General features: G+C 38.0%; 1 protein-coding gene across 4 annotated transcripts in view; it reads right to left on the reverse strand.

Moving 5' to 3' along the window:
- Positions 1-7,467, reverse strand: part of LOC125739356 (cilia- and flagella-associated protein 46) — a 47,901-nt gene extending 40,434 nt beyond the window's left edge. Inside the window, exons 1-9 of one of the 4 annotated variants that reach the window (XM_049009386.1) lie at positions 7,428-7,467; positions 7,140-7,201; positions 6,897-7,018; positions 5,546-5,677; positions 4,376-4,440; positions 3,390-3,554; positions 2,849-2,972; positions 2,436-2,530; positions 1,196-1,354 (exon numbers count right to left, since the gene is read on the reverse strand). In XM_049009386.1, coding sequence (XP_048865343.1) covers positions 1,196-1,354; positions 2,436-2,530; positions 2,849-2,972; positions 3,390-3,554; positions 4,376-4,440; positions 5,546-5,677; positions 6,897-7,018; positions 7,140-7,188 — 911 coding nt within the window. In that variant the 5' untranslated portion in view covers positions 7,189-7,201; positions 7,428-7,467. Of the gene's footprint in view, positions 1-1,195; positions 1,355-2,435; positions 2,531-2,848; positions 2,973-3,389; positions 3,555-4,375; positions 4,441-5,545; positions 5,678-6,896; positions 7,019-7,139; positions 7,372-7,407 lie in introns of those variants that run through there. The other 3 variants (XM_049009387.1, XM_049009385.1, XM_049009388.1) reach the window with 3 other exon arrangements.
- Positions 7,468-14,329: the final 6,862 nt, after the last annotated feature.

Genomic DNA, 14,329 nt, shown 5'->3' on the forward strand with positions numbered 1-14,329 from the left:
TTTTGTATAGCTGCTTTGTTTTTTCTTTCTTTCTTGATTTTTATCCTATACACTTTGGCACTTTGACCTGCATTTCATGAATTACAAGTGCCATATAAATAAAGTTCATTATTATTGTTGCAGTTGTTGTTAATATTGTTGTCATTATTAACCTTTGAGGTATTTTGGCCTCTTTGGCTTCAACACATGGGCATGTTCTGGATCGTCTTGTTCACATAATGCAGCAACATTTTCTCTCGGTTATGGTCGACTTCGAATTGCCCGTTCCCACTTGTGAAATTTCTTTTCAGCTATTTCGTTTATTTTCATTTATTTATCAGTGCTGCGCTACGAGCTTAATGCCATCGAGAGAAACTCTGACATTCTCCTAAAGGATTTGCAAGAAATCTTATATTAATTGCTCCCAAATCACTGCATGCAGCCCTGAAGCTATGCTTCATGCTGCAATAGCTATCAGAGTCATCCAGATGGTCACTGGTAAATTTGAGAGAGGCAGCGATGTTCTTTTTTGAGTTTGGCAGCTCACTCCATAGTATCCTCCAGCGCATACTACTCATCCTGCTATCGTTGTTTTTGGACCACTGTTAGCCAATGCAGAAAAGACCTGCAAACTCTAAATATTCAATATTATCGGCATTATTATCAATACTGACACTGGTACACATTATTTTATTATCTCCTTAGAAGCATATATCTTGCTCTTATCCTAAAAGAAAAAATGGTTTAAATTTGCTCCATTTGTATACTGTCTACCTACCAGAGACCGATGATGGTAGAGTGTGGAGAAATGGTGCTGTAATATTTTCCACCCAAAGGAACATTAACTCGTTTTTATAATCTCATGTTCACAAACAAGAAATGTGTGAGCAATAAAAGAATCAAAGGCTGATTTTGCAAACACGGTTAATGGAAAGTACAATCATGACATCTTCGGATTTCCACCAAAATAATAATAGTAAAATCTCCAAAAAAGCTTTCCCTTACCGCCAACTTATTAAAACACACACACTCAATCACTATAGGAAATATCAAAACCAATAGAATACTTTAAAAAGAATGTTTTACTTACTTGATACTTTGCATTATCAGCACAGTAGGGAAACACCAAGGAACAAGCATAAATATGGCGGTTCCTTACATGGTTCCTTCCTTCCATTGTATCTCATATCTTTGTGATTTTCAGCCTCATACATACCTCTCTTCTGGAGTGATAGCTGAGATGCTCCCCGTAAGGCTCAAATCTGAATCTTTGGTCATTCCCTTTGAATGAACCGTTGTTGAGGGCATTAGAAGCAAGAAGATTTCTTTCAGCTTTGCAGGATAATCTTTACGGATTCCTGTGCCATCTGCTTCACTGTAGTTACGCATAAAAAACATTAACAAACATACACTAAATTGCCATTTTATCAGGTGGGCACAGCTTGTACCGGTTATGTAACAACACATTGTTTAATAACACCGCATTGTGTAATAACTTGATAAAATATCAATGAAGACATCTACTTAGGTTGCTTATTACAAAATGCAGAGTATACATTATGTAATAGACACCACATTATGTACAAATTTATTACAAAATGCAGGGACATTTATTACATATTGCTTTCAAGCTATCAATTACAATATGTAACAGATTAATACAAAATGTGGGTGCTATTACATAACGAAGTGAATACTTGTTACATCTTGTCAAGTTATTACATACTGTGGTATTCTTACATAATGCGTTGTTATAGGGTAGAACGCAGAACTGCATGCTTCAAGTCATGTAAACAAGTCATTGACAGAGAAAAACCACAAAAAAAACACTGTTTTGCACAGTGTTTTAAACTGCAGATATGTCATGAACTGGATGCTTTATGTTTCTGTTCATCACACCATTGTCAGTAAACCATGGCTACTGTAATGCGTGAAAATTAGTTTCTGAGATGCTGGAACCAGCATATACTGTATGTCAAGAACAATCACACCATGTTCAAAATCACTTAGATCAGCAATCTTACATAATCATGTGTAGTTGAACAGTAAATTAACCTCTTTACCACCTCTATACCATGCCTGTGCGTTTGATGTATTTGGTGCAGGCACATGGTCTACTGTTTGAACAAAAAAATCTGCGTGCAAAAACAAGCATCCGTATTTAATAATCTAGCCACTAATTTAGTGTCTTAAACTTAAACAATATTCAGCAACTAATACACATCTGCAGCACGCAGCAAAGACTGTCAGCCATGTGCTTTTTCTTACATGCCAAACGGCCACAAATATAAGTCACCACACCACCACTGCAACGGCATACATTTTTATCATGAAATACGAGAAGCACCCATCGTCCATTTTTTCAAGTTGAGAACCCCAAGAATTCAATTCACTATTCAGAGACAGAGACGGGATTTCACAGGATCCTGGGTAATATGTAAAAATAAATCACTTACCATTTGAGTTTCTGAATTTTATAAATAATTGCTAATGTCAAGCTTGTCTCAGTTTTCTTGAAGGCTTTGGACATTTCTAAAAGTTTGTGTCGTACCTATAAGGGGTACGAAATGGAGAATCGAATACTTTGAAAATTGTATCCACCCATCAATCTTCAAATCTATTTATATTTTACACCGTACACAGACCTACTGCATACACAGACCTACATACTACTGAACAAAGGTTTATTTTTGTGGGGTGAAGTTTGTGCATAAGCAGAAAGCCTGTTTAACAGCCGTTGATATAAACTTGTACTTTTGTGGGAAGTAAATGAGTACGCATTTCTATGTTTAAACTGGATTAAACATGTAATCATTTCAAATTCCAAATTAAGAAAAATGGACTGTTCACCAAACAAATGACATTTCACCTGTAATGAGAAAATCTTTGGATAGAGATCAGGTGCATTTGTTTCAATAAAGTCTGAAGTATGTTTAGCAAAGTTGGCAGCTTCTTTTGATTTTCCAGCTTCCACCAGGCACTCTACCAAGTGTCTGCAGAAAACAGGTAAATATATTAATATTTACAGTGAAATACTTCAAATGCAATACTTGCAGAATGTCTCACAGGCCATTCTGACAATACGCGACTCATTTTCAAGAATGTGTATTGGAAAAAATTGCTTAAAAATATGCTTTTTACAGTATATGTAAAGGAATAAGATATAAGCACGAGATCCACTTATTAAAGGACAGTTCTCTCTGAGCAAGGAACAAAAAACTATTGTAGCAAAATGGTCAGTGAAATAGAATATAGAAGAGCAAGTACATTTTGAGTTTGATCAAATGCACAATATAATTCAGACTTATGGAAAACATTCTGCATCACTCCCTGCCTTTTATTTATTGCATGCATGGAGAAACATAACAGGATCAAAACAGCTCTGCTAGCTGCAGCTATGGGGTACTAACAACATGAGCTGGGCCCTCCATCTGTGGTCGGCCTCTCCAATCTCCTCCAGGGCCTTCACAACCTGTGCCAGACTTGAGACAAGGTGCTGGCGAAAGCCAGGTCTCAGCAACGGCTGGATCATTTGGAAGTAGAGCACGGAGGCATTGAATACCAAAAAGTGGTATCTACCCAAAGAAAGAGATCGGAAAAACACAGAGTCACATTTATTATGTGTGCAGTGTTACTTCTTGGAAATTCGTTTTGCAAATCTCAAATTAAAGATAATGCATCTCGCAATTAGAGAGCAGGCCAGTACTTTACTTCTGCAGTCAAAAACAGCAACTATTAGTCTTTAAGTGCACAACCAAAGGAAAAAAAATAACAAACGTTCTACCTACAGTATACTAGGGTGGAATACCAAACACAATTAACGCTGAATATAAGTTCTCTTTGGTGTTAATTGACATTTTTTTTAATGCTAAGATTATATGCATTAATTGAGATTTGTTGATACGTTGATGACATTCTTGAAATGGTGTTGACATCTAATGGTTTCAGAGTAGACTGTTTACAGATTCTACTCCACCTATTGATCGTAATGCGACCTACAGGATCGTAACGCGTTTTGTGACAGGTTTATGGCTTGCTTGCAAATACCCGTGGTGGCTTTCTTGTACTAAACTAAGCATAAAGAGAATTTTAAAACAAGGCAGCACATACAAGGTTCATCTCATTTTAGTGGCAATGCTGCATGTATGCAATGCTCTGTGTCATAAAACTCATTATTATCAAAACATTTTTGATGTATGCATAAGTGCACCTTTTTTCCCCCTTGAACAGAAAATAAATGCATTCTCTTTTCAGCTAAAATTTATTTCACAACACCCAAAGCTTTCGCTTCATGTTACAATAATCAGCAGAAGTGATTTTTTTTCCAGATTATTCATCTTTTCTCTTGCAACAATGAATGCAGTGCAAAGAAATATTCATATATGAAATAACATACCTGGGTTGTGCCTTTGAAATCTCTATAGCCTTCAAAAAGTAAAACATGGCTTTTTCAACATCTACCTGAAAAGAAATGAAAAATAAAAAAGAACAAATTAAAAACCTTATCCTTCATTACCATCATTATATTATGTATTTAAAAAACGAAATACAGCAAAGCAATATTTAAGGAAAGATCTTCATAAACATAATGAACTCTAAAAAACTTTTTATAGTTAAAAAATATAGGATTCAAAATCATTAGAGTTCCTAAAATGATTTGAAATAACATCAAACAAAGTGGCCTCAGTGATTATCTATAGTTTTTAGCTCCTCTCAGTCTACAGGAACCATATCGCTGCCTCTCCCCGGTTTCTGTGTCCCTGGGGTATAAATAAGAGGCTGCATGTATGTAAAACTCCTTTGTCATTCATCACCATTTGGGGGAACCAAAGACCTCAACAGAAAAGAGACTGACAGCTGTTGATCCACACAGACCAAGTATAAAAAATTACAGTATGTAAACTGTTGAAAATACTACTAGGCATGAACTCGGCTGTAATACGTTTTCAGAATTCTGGAGCAAGTTTCAAATTCAGTTTCAAGAGAGGAGAATGTACACTGAACAAAATGGTGAACAACAAAATAGTCCATGAAGGTTATAATTTCAAAACTGAACAGTTTAGTAAAATCTTGGTGTAATCGAGTTTCAAATTCTACAGTTATAAATGTTAATTGCTACACTACAAGGAAAAGCATGTGACATCCATGAAGTATAACAAGGTCAATACATGCGTTTGAAGAGATTGTGCAGCAGTCCTGTGTGGGGTCATTCTGTTATTCAAGGGTCTAATACAATATGGTTGTGGATGATGGATGCTTTGTTGTTTTGTAGAGATCAATGATATGATGATCTCCCTTAAGTACCAGGATGCTACCCGGTTACATCTGCCTAGAGATTCAAACTTGCATGTGAAATTTTGAAATGTTTGCTTTGGAGAAAAAACAATGTTTTAAAAAAGTTTCTCTTCATAGACTCCACAGGGGGTGGTTTATGGATTTGAAAATTTGCCACATCTAATGCTAAAGCAACTTATGGCATTATGTCATACTGGATATAAACAAGCATGAAAGAAACTGAGCATCATTTACCATCATTGCAAAGTTTTAAAATGTACAGTGTGCTTACCACACTTCCAAAAGTCTGTGGAGAGGTCAGCTGACCTTGGCAGAGGTATGCCCTGCTCAGAAACTGATTAGCAGCTGGACCTGATTCGAAGTACATCATTAGGCAGTCTTTTCCAACCTCTGGGCATCCAAGCTGAAACACAAATAAGGACGCACACACACACACACACACACACACACACACACACACGCACACATATATATATATATATAAATATAAATTCTGAATGTATAGACCAAGACTGCACTACATTTAGTGTATGTTTAACACTTCAGTTCAACTGTACAACTAAAGCATTTGTGTGTAAATCACTTGAATCACCATTATTAATAAACTTTTGTATGTGACAACATATATAGGTGTGCAGATAAAGTTACTGTCCCTTCAGAAAATAATAAAAAGATAAGAATAATGAAGGCATGGCCCAAATCACAAAGGTGCCATATTTGAAATAAAATGTACAGTAATTTCGGGAGAAATGTAGGACTTACACGTCAAGCACCACTCAAGTATCCACACACACACACACACACACACATGCACACACACACACACACACACACACCATTGAGATATCCAATTTTCATAATTTAAAAACAAGATATCCAAATAATTCAACAGCACATCCTCTCATAAAAACTGATAAACTTGCAGAGACAGAGATTGGACATGAAGGTTTGATGTCTACTGGATTTTCTACTGGGGAAACCCGACGGAGAAAAACACAACACAAAAACAGATCAATAGTCAGAAAACAACACAACAAGACCTCACCAACAGTAACTCAGAATCATACAAAGCACACAAGACTTCACAAACAAATTCTGGGACACGCAAGCATATGTAGTCTATGATGGTTATGTGAAAGTGAGATCAATACTTTAGGTAGGCGGAAGGAAGTAGAGCTGACAATGTCACCAATGTGGGAATGACACATTAAATCCACAGCCTTTATCATGCATAATGTTTTCTCAAGGTATAAGCATCACCCACTGAACAGAAATCTTTTGCACTAGGCTTGAACTGGAATACCAGAGAAAACCACCATTCCTACCCAAGTTATAAGCTACATTACCCATTCTTTCTGTCTAATGGCTGAATTAGTGATACAACAGGTGTAATTCTCTGAAATATTGACTGCCTTTGACCTATCAGCAGAAAAGTTTATATCGTAGATGTCTTTACGGAGAAATATTGTACTATGATATTTAATGTACGCTGCTTTGTCGCAGAATATGGCGTTCTATTTAAGGTAAAATAATAAATCCAGAAAATATTCAAGTGAAGAGCCAGCTGAGTGCAGCACTGCATCACCACAAACAGCGAACCAAGCGCTGTGCTCCCATCTCACCTGCAGCGCTTGTTCGGCGCAAACAACATACAGTCCGGGGCAAAGGCACCTTCCATCGGCTGCACTTTTCCCTTTAGTGACATCTTTGATTAAAGTGTACGCTGTCTTCAGAGAATCGGTGTCTGCGAGAATTCAGCCACCACAAAAAACGGGAAAGAAAGCCATTTAAGCTGCAAAATTAGTATATATATATCGTTTAAGTAGGTAACTCATACAAAACGCATATTGTTGCAAACGATTTACCTTTAAGTGTCTCCGCCTTAGTCAAATATTGTCGAATTTCTATGTCCATGCTGTTTACTTTCCTGTAAAATGGCAATATATATTATAAACTAAGCTAAGCAAGCAAGTATAAAAAATTCAAGTAAAGAAAAGTTATAAAAGGCGATTGGTGAATTAACTGCGTTAACTGTGTCATGCCAGCTAATCGATAGTCGAAAATGTGTAAGGGACCTCGGTTCTGGCAAACCCAGAAATGTAATTATCTTTAATTTTAAAACGGCTGCCTTACCGTGCCGTACATTTACTTACACTTTACGCGCCGAGGCTGGGTTTGTGCCTTAGCAACGCGTTAGCAACGCCACCGGAAGTGCAAGGGCCACGAGACTGACACCTAATCCAGTAAATAACAACCACAGTATACATTTTATCTATAAACCGTTAAGTTAATGCTGTTGTTTGTGCAACCATCTATAATATTAACAGGATAATTACACCATATGTTTTACTAGATATTGCTGAACAAAAGTGTACTGGCCAGTATATAATTATCAATGAATTATTGTAGTAAAATATATTGCATCGTGGTGACTAGCTGGCTGCTATATACCTTCCCATCTGCTGCTAAACAAAAAGGTGAGTCTGCTCTGCTTGTTTCCTTAGTTATTGTAGTTATTGAACATGGCTGTACTCGCTCACAGTCGGACACTGTGTCCAGTAACTGTCTTACATCACACACAGCACTTTTTCCATCTCTCCATCGCATTCTGTCTTGATTTTTACGAAGCATACTTCCTTAATCTGACGAAATAACAGGGTGCCATTGATGACTGAAACTAGACCACATCGGTTTCCTTAATGTTTCTCATCTTCATTAATTTACCAACTACTGTGCAAAAAAGCCTAGGTGGCATGATGAGTAAAATTGCACTATACCGGCATCTCACTTCAAAGTAGATTAATTCCCTTTTCAGGGGTTTAAGGAGAGTTTGGAAATGAGGAAACTGCCATACTATTTTTCTTTATTTAAACAAAGAATTGTCTCCCATTAGAGGGAACATCCTATCCTCCAGAATTTCGTATGGTTAAAATCATGGGGACTGAGCACACCCCAGGCAGACTGAAGCTTACCCCAGGGAGCACAGAACACAAGGCAGGGATACACTTTAGGCAGGGTGCCAGTCTATCACAGGGCACACACTCACACACACTATGGCCAATTTGGAGATGTCAATTAATCCAGTCAGTTATCTGTGAAAAGCTTGAGGAAACTGGACTTCTTCCTCTATTGTAGAGACAGATGTTTAGCCAATGGTGAAGGGAAGGGGTTTTACACCCCCGCTCCAAAATCTGATTGGCCCCCCAGGTGCCCCCCTTCCTCCCATTTTACAGCCATTATTGCCATATTTATTATGCCATTTGAGGAAATACGGTTCTTTATTTTTCTGGACACAATGGAATGAAATGAATACAGTCTTGGGACTTCTTTTTTCCTTTAGGTTGCATGGGAAACAAATGCTGCTCCTAGATAAACCAATAAACCAATAGAATGCAAAATCATTAGCCAATAGCACTGCACAACGTGCTGACCTGACCTGTACAATGCATGTGAACCACAGAAACAGCCAATGGTACCATATTGCAACATTTTAGCCAAAGTCCTAGAACTTTCCTTCTATTCTAGAAATAAAATGAAAATAAAAACTAATGAAACCATACCTTAAACTAAGCTAGATTTCAAATGGAAATAAAAGGCAATATAGAAACTAAATTTAAAGAAATCAAGCCGATAATAACACTGACACAAAAACATACATCAAACATTCAGCGTTGCTGAAGATTTTCGGCCCCCATGAAAGCATATCATATTGGGTCTCCCAGTCCAGACCAATCCATTTAGAAATTAAATGGGAATTTCTTGTGAGTTTTTCAAAAGCCGCAAATGACACGTAAAAGCCAGCGGACGACACACAAAAACTTAAGTAACTCATAAATGCATAAAATATATTTACCATGGATGATTTAAAGGACACAGAGCACATTTACTGTAGCCTCTCACCTGATATTGTGCAGTGATCTTTCTATCCTGTTTCTCATATCTTCGTGTGCCATTTTACTGCCCTAATCTCTACTTAAAAATGAACCACTTCGATTTACTCGCATGCTTACTTCGTTCACCATGGAGACCAACAAATTTTACTCGGTTTCTAGATCAGCGGGGGTCTGCATCCCTAACACCCACAATGAGGAAGGGTCAACTGCACATGTTTTGGTTCGACTACTTTCTGACTTCCCACTACTTTCCCCTGGGAAATGAACAAACACAGTTTGGTTGCATCACTGAGGACAGCCTAAGTATTATAATAATTGTAGAGTGTTTCGCAAAAAGAAGGTCAGGGAAGAGATTATGTATGGAGAATCTAAACACAAGTGCCTTTGCGTTATATCCAGGGATACCCTGAATGGAGCCCATGTCCATGTCAAATATATTACTTTATTGCACCTTTTATTATTTATTTCTAATTTACACCCAATATGTTGTTACTTTGCCCTTTTCGTTAAGAATGGTCCTAACCTCGCAAAATTGAGTTGCATGATATTACAAGGAATGAATGCCTCTCTATACCCCTGCCAGATGCTTAATATTTAGTGCAATTTGTAACAGAACCTGAAAGTCCATTTTTATCTGTCTTTTAGTTGTAGTTGTATTCATTTAAGATATTTTTTGACATTGTAATTCCATTGTCTGAATTATGAAAAAAAAATGATTTTGAGTCCTGATTGCTGTCTGTGCCATCTCAGGCCTTGACGCCGGGCAGCGCTGTAAGCCACTGAAGGCCAAGTATGTGCTGATTCCCACTCAAAGGTGACCAGGCTTCTGAAGAAATGATTATTCATAAGTTCTTGGATGCTTTTCTGTGAGCCCCAGAGTCAGAAATAAAACAGTGGCTGCTAGAAAAGAACATTGCCCCAAACACACACACAACCTTGGTTTTCTATACATAAATTATATATATTTTCCTTGCTTTCTGTATTCGGCATATTTTGTGACCTCAAAGTGAACTACATTTTTGTTTCTAAATTTTCTTAGTCTTTGTGTTATAAATCACGCTGTTTTGAGCCATAATTATAACAGGAAGGATATTAATGAGATACAGTAGAAGCAGTGATGTTGGGGTGGGTAGGGGCTCAGTGGGTTGCACTATTGACTCCCACCCCAGAGATTTGAAGCCCCTTCCTGTTCCGTTTGTGAGCTTGACCTTGTTCTCTCTGTTTTCCATGGGTTTCCATCAGCAGTCTATATGCACCTGGGTGAGTTAGTGTATCTGAGCTACCCATTGTGGGTATGGGTGTTCCCAGTGATGGACCTGTACGCTGCTCATAGTGTACCCAACCTTGTAGCTACCCATTGTGGGTATGGGTGTTCCCGGTGATGGACCTGTACGCTGCTCATAGTGTACCCAACCTTGTAGCTACCCATTGTAGGTATGGGTGTTCCCAGTGATGGACCTGTACGCTGCTCATAGTGTACCCAACCTTGTAGCTACCCATTGTAGGTATGGGTGTTCCCAGTGATGGACCTGTACGCTGCTCATAGTGTACCCAACCTTGTAGCTACCCATTGTGGGTATGGGTGTTCCCAGTGATGGACCTGTACGCTGCTCATAGTGTACCCAACCTTGTAGCTACCCATTGTGGGTATGGGTGTTCCCAGTGATGGACCTGTACGCTGCTCATAGTGTACCCAACCTTGTAGCTACCCATTGTGGGTATGGGTGTTCCCAGTGATGGACCTGTACGCTGCTCATAGTGTACCCAACCTTGTAGCTACCCATTGTGGGTATGGGTGTTCCCAGTGATGGACCTGTACGCTGCTCATAGTGTACCCAACCTTGTAGCTACCCATTGTGGGTATGGGTGTTCCCAGTGATGGACCTGTACGCTGCTCATAGTGTACCCAACCTTGTAGCTACCCATTGTGGGTATGGGTGTTCCCAGTGATGGACCTGTACGCTGCTCATAGTGTACCCAACCTTGTAGCTACCCATTGTGGGTATGGGTGTTCCCAGTGATGGACCTGTACGCTGCTCATAGTGTACCCAACCTTGTAGCTACCCATTGTGGGTATGGGTGTTCCCGGTGATGGACCTGTACACTGCTCATGGTGTACCCAGCCTTGTAGCTACCCATTATAGGTATGGGTGTTCCCAGTGATGGACCTGTACGCATATCAGCACTGATAAAGCAGTTTCTGACCTTCATAGCTTGAAGGTCTGACCTCCATTGAGTTGTAGAGATTATGCAACAATTTAATATTTATTGTGTTCTTTATCATGTTGCTGCTTTGATGGTACAGTGTTAATCTGCAGCTTCACTGGATTTCTTCATAGTTTTGCAGATATACATGAAATGATTTTGAAGGCCTTAGGAAGGGTGGGTTTAGATGCTTGCATACTGTTCAGTCTCAAATGCTTAAAGGATTTAAAGCTTAGAATTATATATATATTATTTTATTTAACCACCCATCACGCCTATGAGAAATTGCACAAAGTTTTTCATGTCACTCATATGCCTAATAATTTTCTACAAAAGTAGGGTGGGAAAAAAGTAGGTTTATTAATCGTATTAGGATCGGTGACAGATGAAAATGTGTGAAAATGTATCCCGTGGAGTACACAGGATTTGCATTATACAGAAGTATGGGAGTATCATGGAACATTAGAACGTTTTTAAAATTTAATCACCAAGCTCAGGACCTTAATAGAACAATGACTTGTTAACATTCTCTTCTTGAAAACTACCTTCACATGAAATGCCAGTATATGCAATTTTAATGATTTGACTTTTTTCTGATACATGTCTAATAAGCCATTTGCTCTCTTGTGAGTCTTTATAACCTCAATACAAAATACAACAGTTTACAGTGCAAAAAAAAAAAAAGAAAACAGGCTGCAGGTCTTTAATGAGAACAATCTTTAGGAAAGTAATTTAGGGTAGAGAAAACAGTGTAATCAACCAATGCAGATAATCCATTTGCATGGTAAATCCGTTTCGGTGCTCTTCAGCTTAGCCCTGCTAATGGTGCCCATTAGCCTTGTGGCTATGCTAAGCAGCTGGTTATGCTCTTGCCAACAACCTACAGCAACAGTAAGGAAAGCATTAACTGATATTAAATCTAGTGAGCACCAAATGAACACACAGTTAGCCTGTTTTAACAGATTTTTGTTCATTTAAGACTAGCAGTAAAATTGCAGCCTTGGTACAAAAAACAAATCCAGTTTGCTTGTTCAAAAGTGACTGCTAAATAAACAGACATTATGAAAATGTAAATAAGCAGCATAGTATATCTAAATGTAGGTGACAAGAAAAAGTAACCAAAGTATGACACTTTGAAAGATTTAATACAATTATTTACTGCACAAGAAAAAATATTTTAAATACAGGTCGAAATGCATACCACCACGTACTTGGCACAGTAAACAGAATGTATGATATAAAATATGGACTTTTAAGGTGTTTTTAGCAGGAACAACGTCTCATGTTTGCCCCATAACATTCAAACATTCTAAAAGAAATGTAATATGTAATGATCAATACATTAATTGCTAATCACTATTAAATACATTGCTTAATTAAATTAGTCCTACATAATAAATTGGTTGACCGACAAATGAAATTGAATATTATTTGAGGTTGCTAACTGAAATGGGTGAGTTAGGTTAAGATTAATATTTGTTTCTGTAGATTGGGCCATAATGATGGACCCAGCAGATTCCAAGCAGTTCAATGCAGCCGCAGTGAAGCAGGAGGTTTGTATCAGCACCAAGCAGTAGCTGCAGTTTCTCAGAGGCTGTCATACAGCTTACTGAGAACATTTGGAAAGTGCAGGCCCCTGCTGCTGGGAGAGCTACCCCAAGGATGGCACACTCTCCCTGCTCGAGCGTCAAAGTTCTGGATAGGCACCCAAGCTCAGTCAAACACCCCTGCAGAGACTCAGCCGGCATGCAATTAAAGCTGGACCCAGGTGTGGAGCAAATCAAGGTTATGTAAACCATAAGGGGTGATGGAGGAGGATCAAACCAGGACACAGAAACTAAAATAAAGTGAGGTCTGGGAAGCCAGGGATCAAGAGCCAAGAAACATTCACCTAGATGAAAAGACTTTCTGGCAGCTCTTCCGTGAAGATGGGTCATAGGGTTCAGAAGACATACACAACCACCACCATCCAAACCTGGCCTCTGTTGGCCTAACGGATGGAAGTACATCACGTAACAAATAGGAAGTGGGGTAACACTTCACTTAAAACAGTTATTATAATGCATTATAGATAGCTTCATAATGCATTATAATGCATTCATAAAGTATTATAAACGTGGGTATAACTATTTATAAAAAGGAACACTTTATGGTCATGTTTATTATGCATTATGAATGCTCTATGAAGGTCTCATCTATAATACGCTATGGATACCAGCCCTCACGAGACTGTTTCTTGTCTTCACCTAAGTGAGTAGAAGGTTACATTGGGTGGGGGTGTGTGTGGGGGGGGGGGGGGGGATGTGGTAGTGGTCCTAAATCTTGTAAGATGATTACCCTCCTCAATTTGAACACTGATTTGTATGCAGTAATAAACTAAACCTTGGTACCAAGGTGTGAAATTAAATAAATATGAAATTTTAGGTTTTACTAGTAACTGATCACCAGTAAAAACGAACAGAGGTGTTAGCTATGAAGAGTTTGATTATTTTATTCCTGCAGATGCTCAAAGAGAAATTATAAATTGATGTAAAGATCTATTTTGGGTTAATGATTGTACATTTACAGTAATCCAGCAGAATAAACCTGAAGATGCAATAGCCTGTGTTTTTCCTTTGAAGTTTTTTTTCCACCAGAAACAATAGATAGTGCTGGATTAAAACAGACCTTATTTAATCCTCTCTTTCTGTTTCCCTAGTTTATTCATTATTTACCCAGCTCTGAATATCTCGCAATACAAGTAAAACCCTGAAGAACATTGATAGACCTTAAAATTGGTTCATGTTTACTTTTCATCCTTTTATTATCATGTGACACTTTACAAACGGGCTCCATAAAGACGAAAATAATTAAAATATTCAAATTATTCCTCATTTTGTCTTAAACTTATTTTGCTTTTGGACAATATAAGTTAAATGACACCTAAATTATTTAAAAAACAATAAAGTTTCTGTATT

This window comes from Brienomyrus brachyistius, chromosome 3, assembly GCF_023856365.1.
Source record: "Brienomyrus brachyistius isolate T26 chromosome 3, BBRACH_0.4, whole genome shotgun sequence".
Classification (NCBI taxonomy): domain Eukaryota; kingdom Metazoa; phylum Chordata; class Actinopteri; order Osteoglossiformes; family Mormyridae; genus Brienomyrus; species Brienomyrus brachyistius.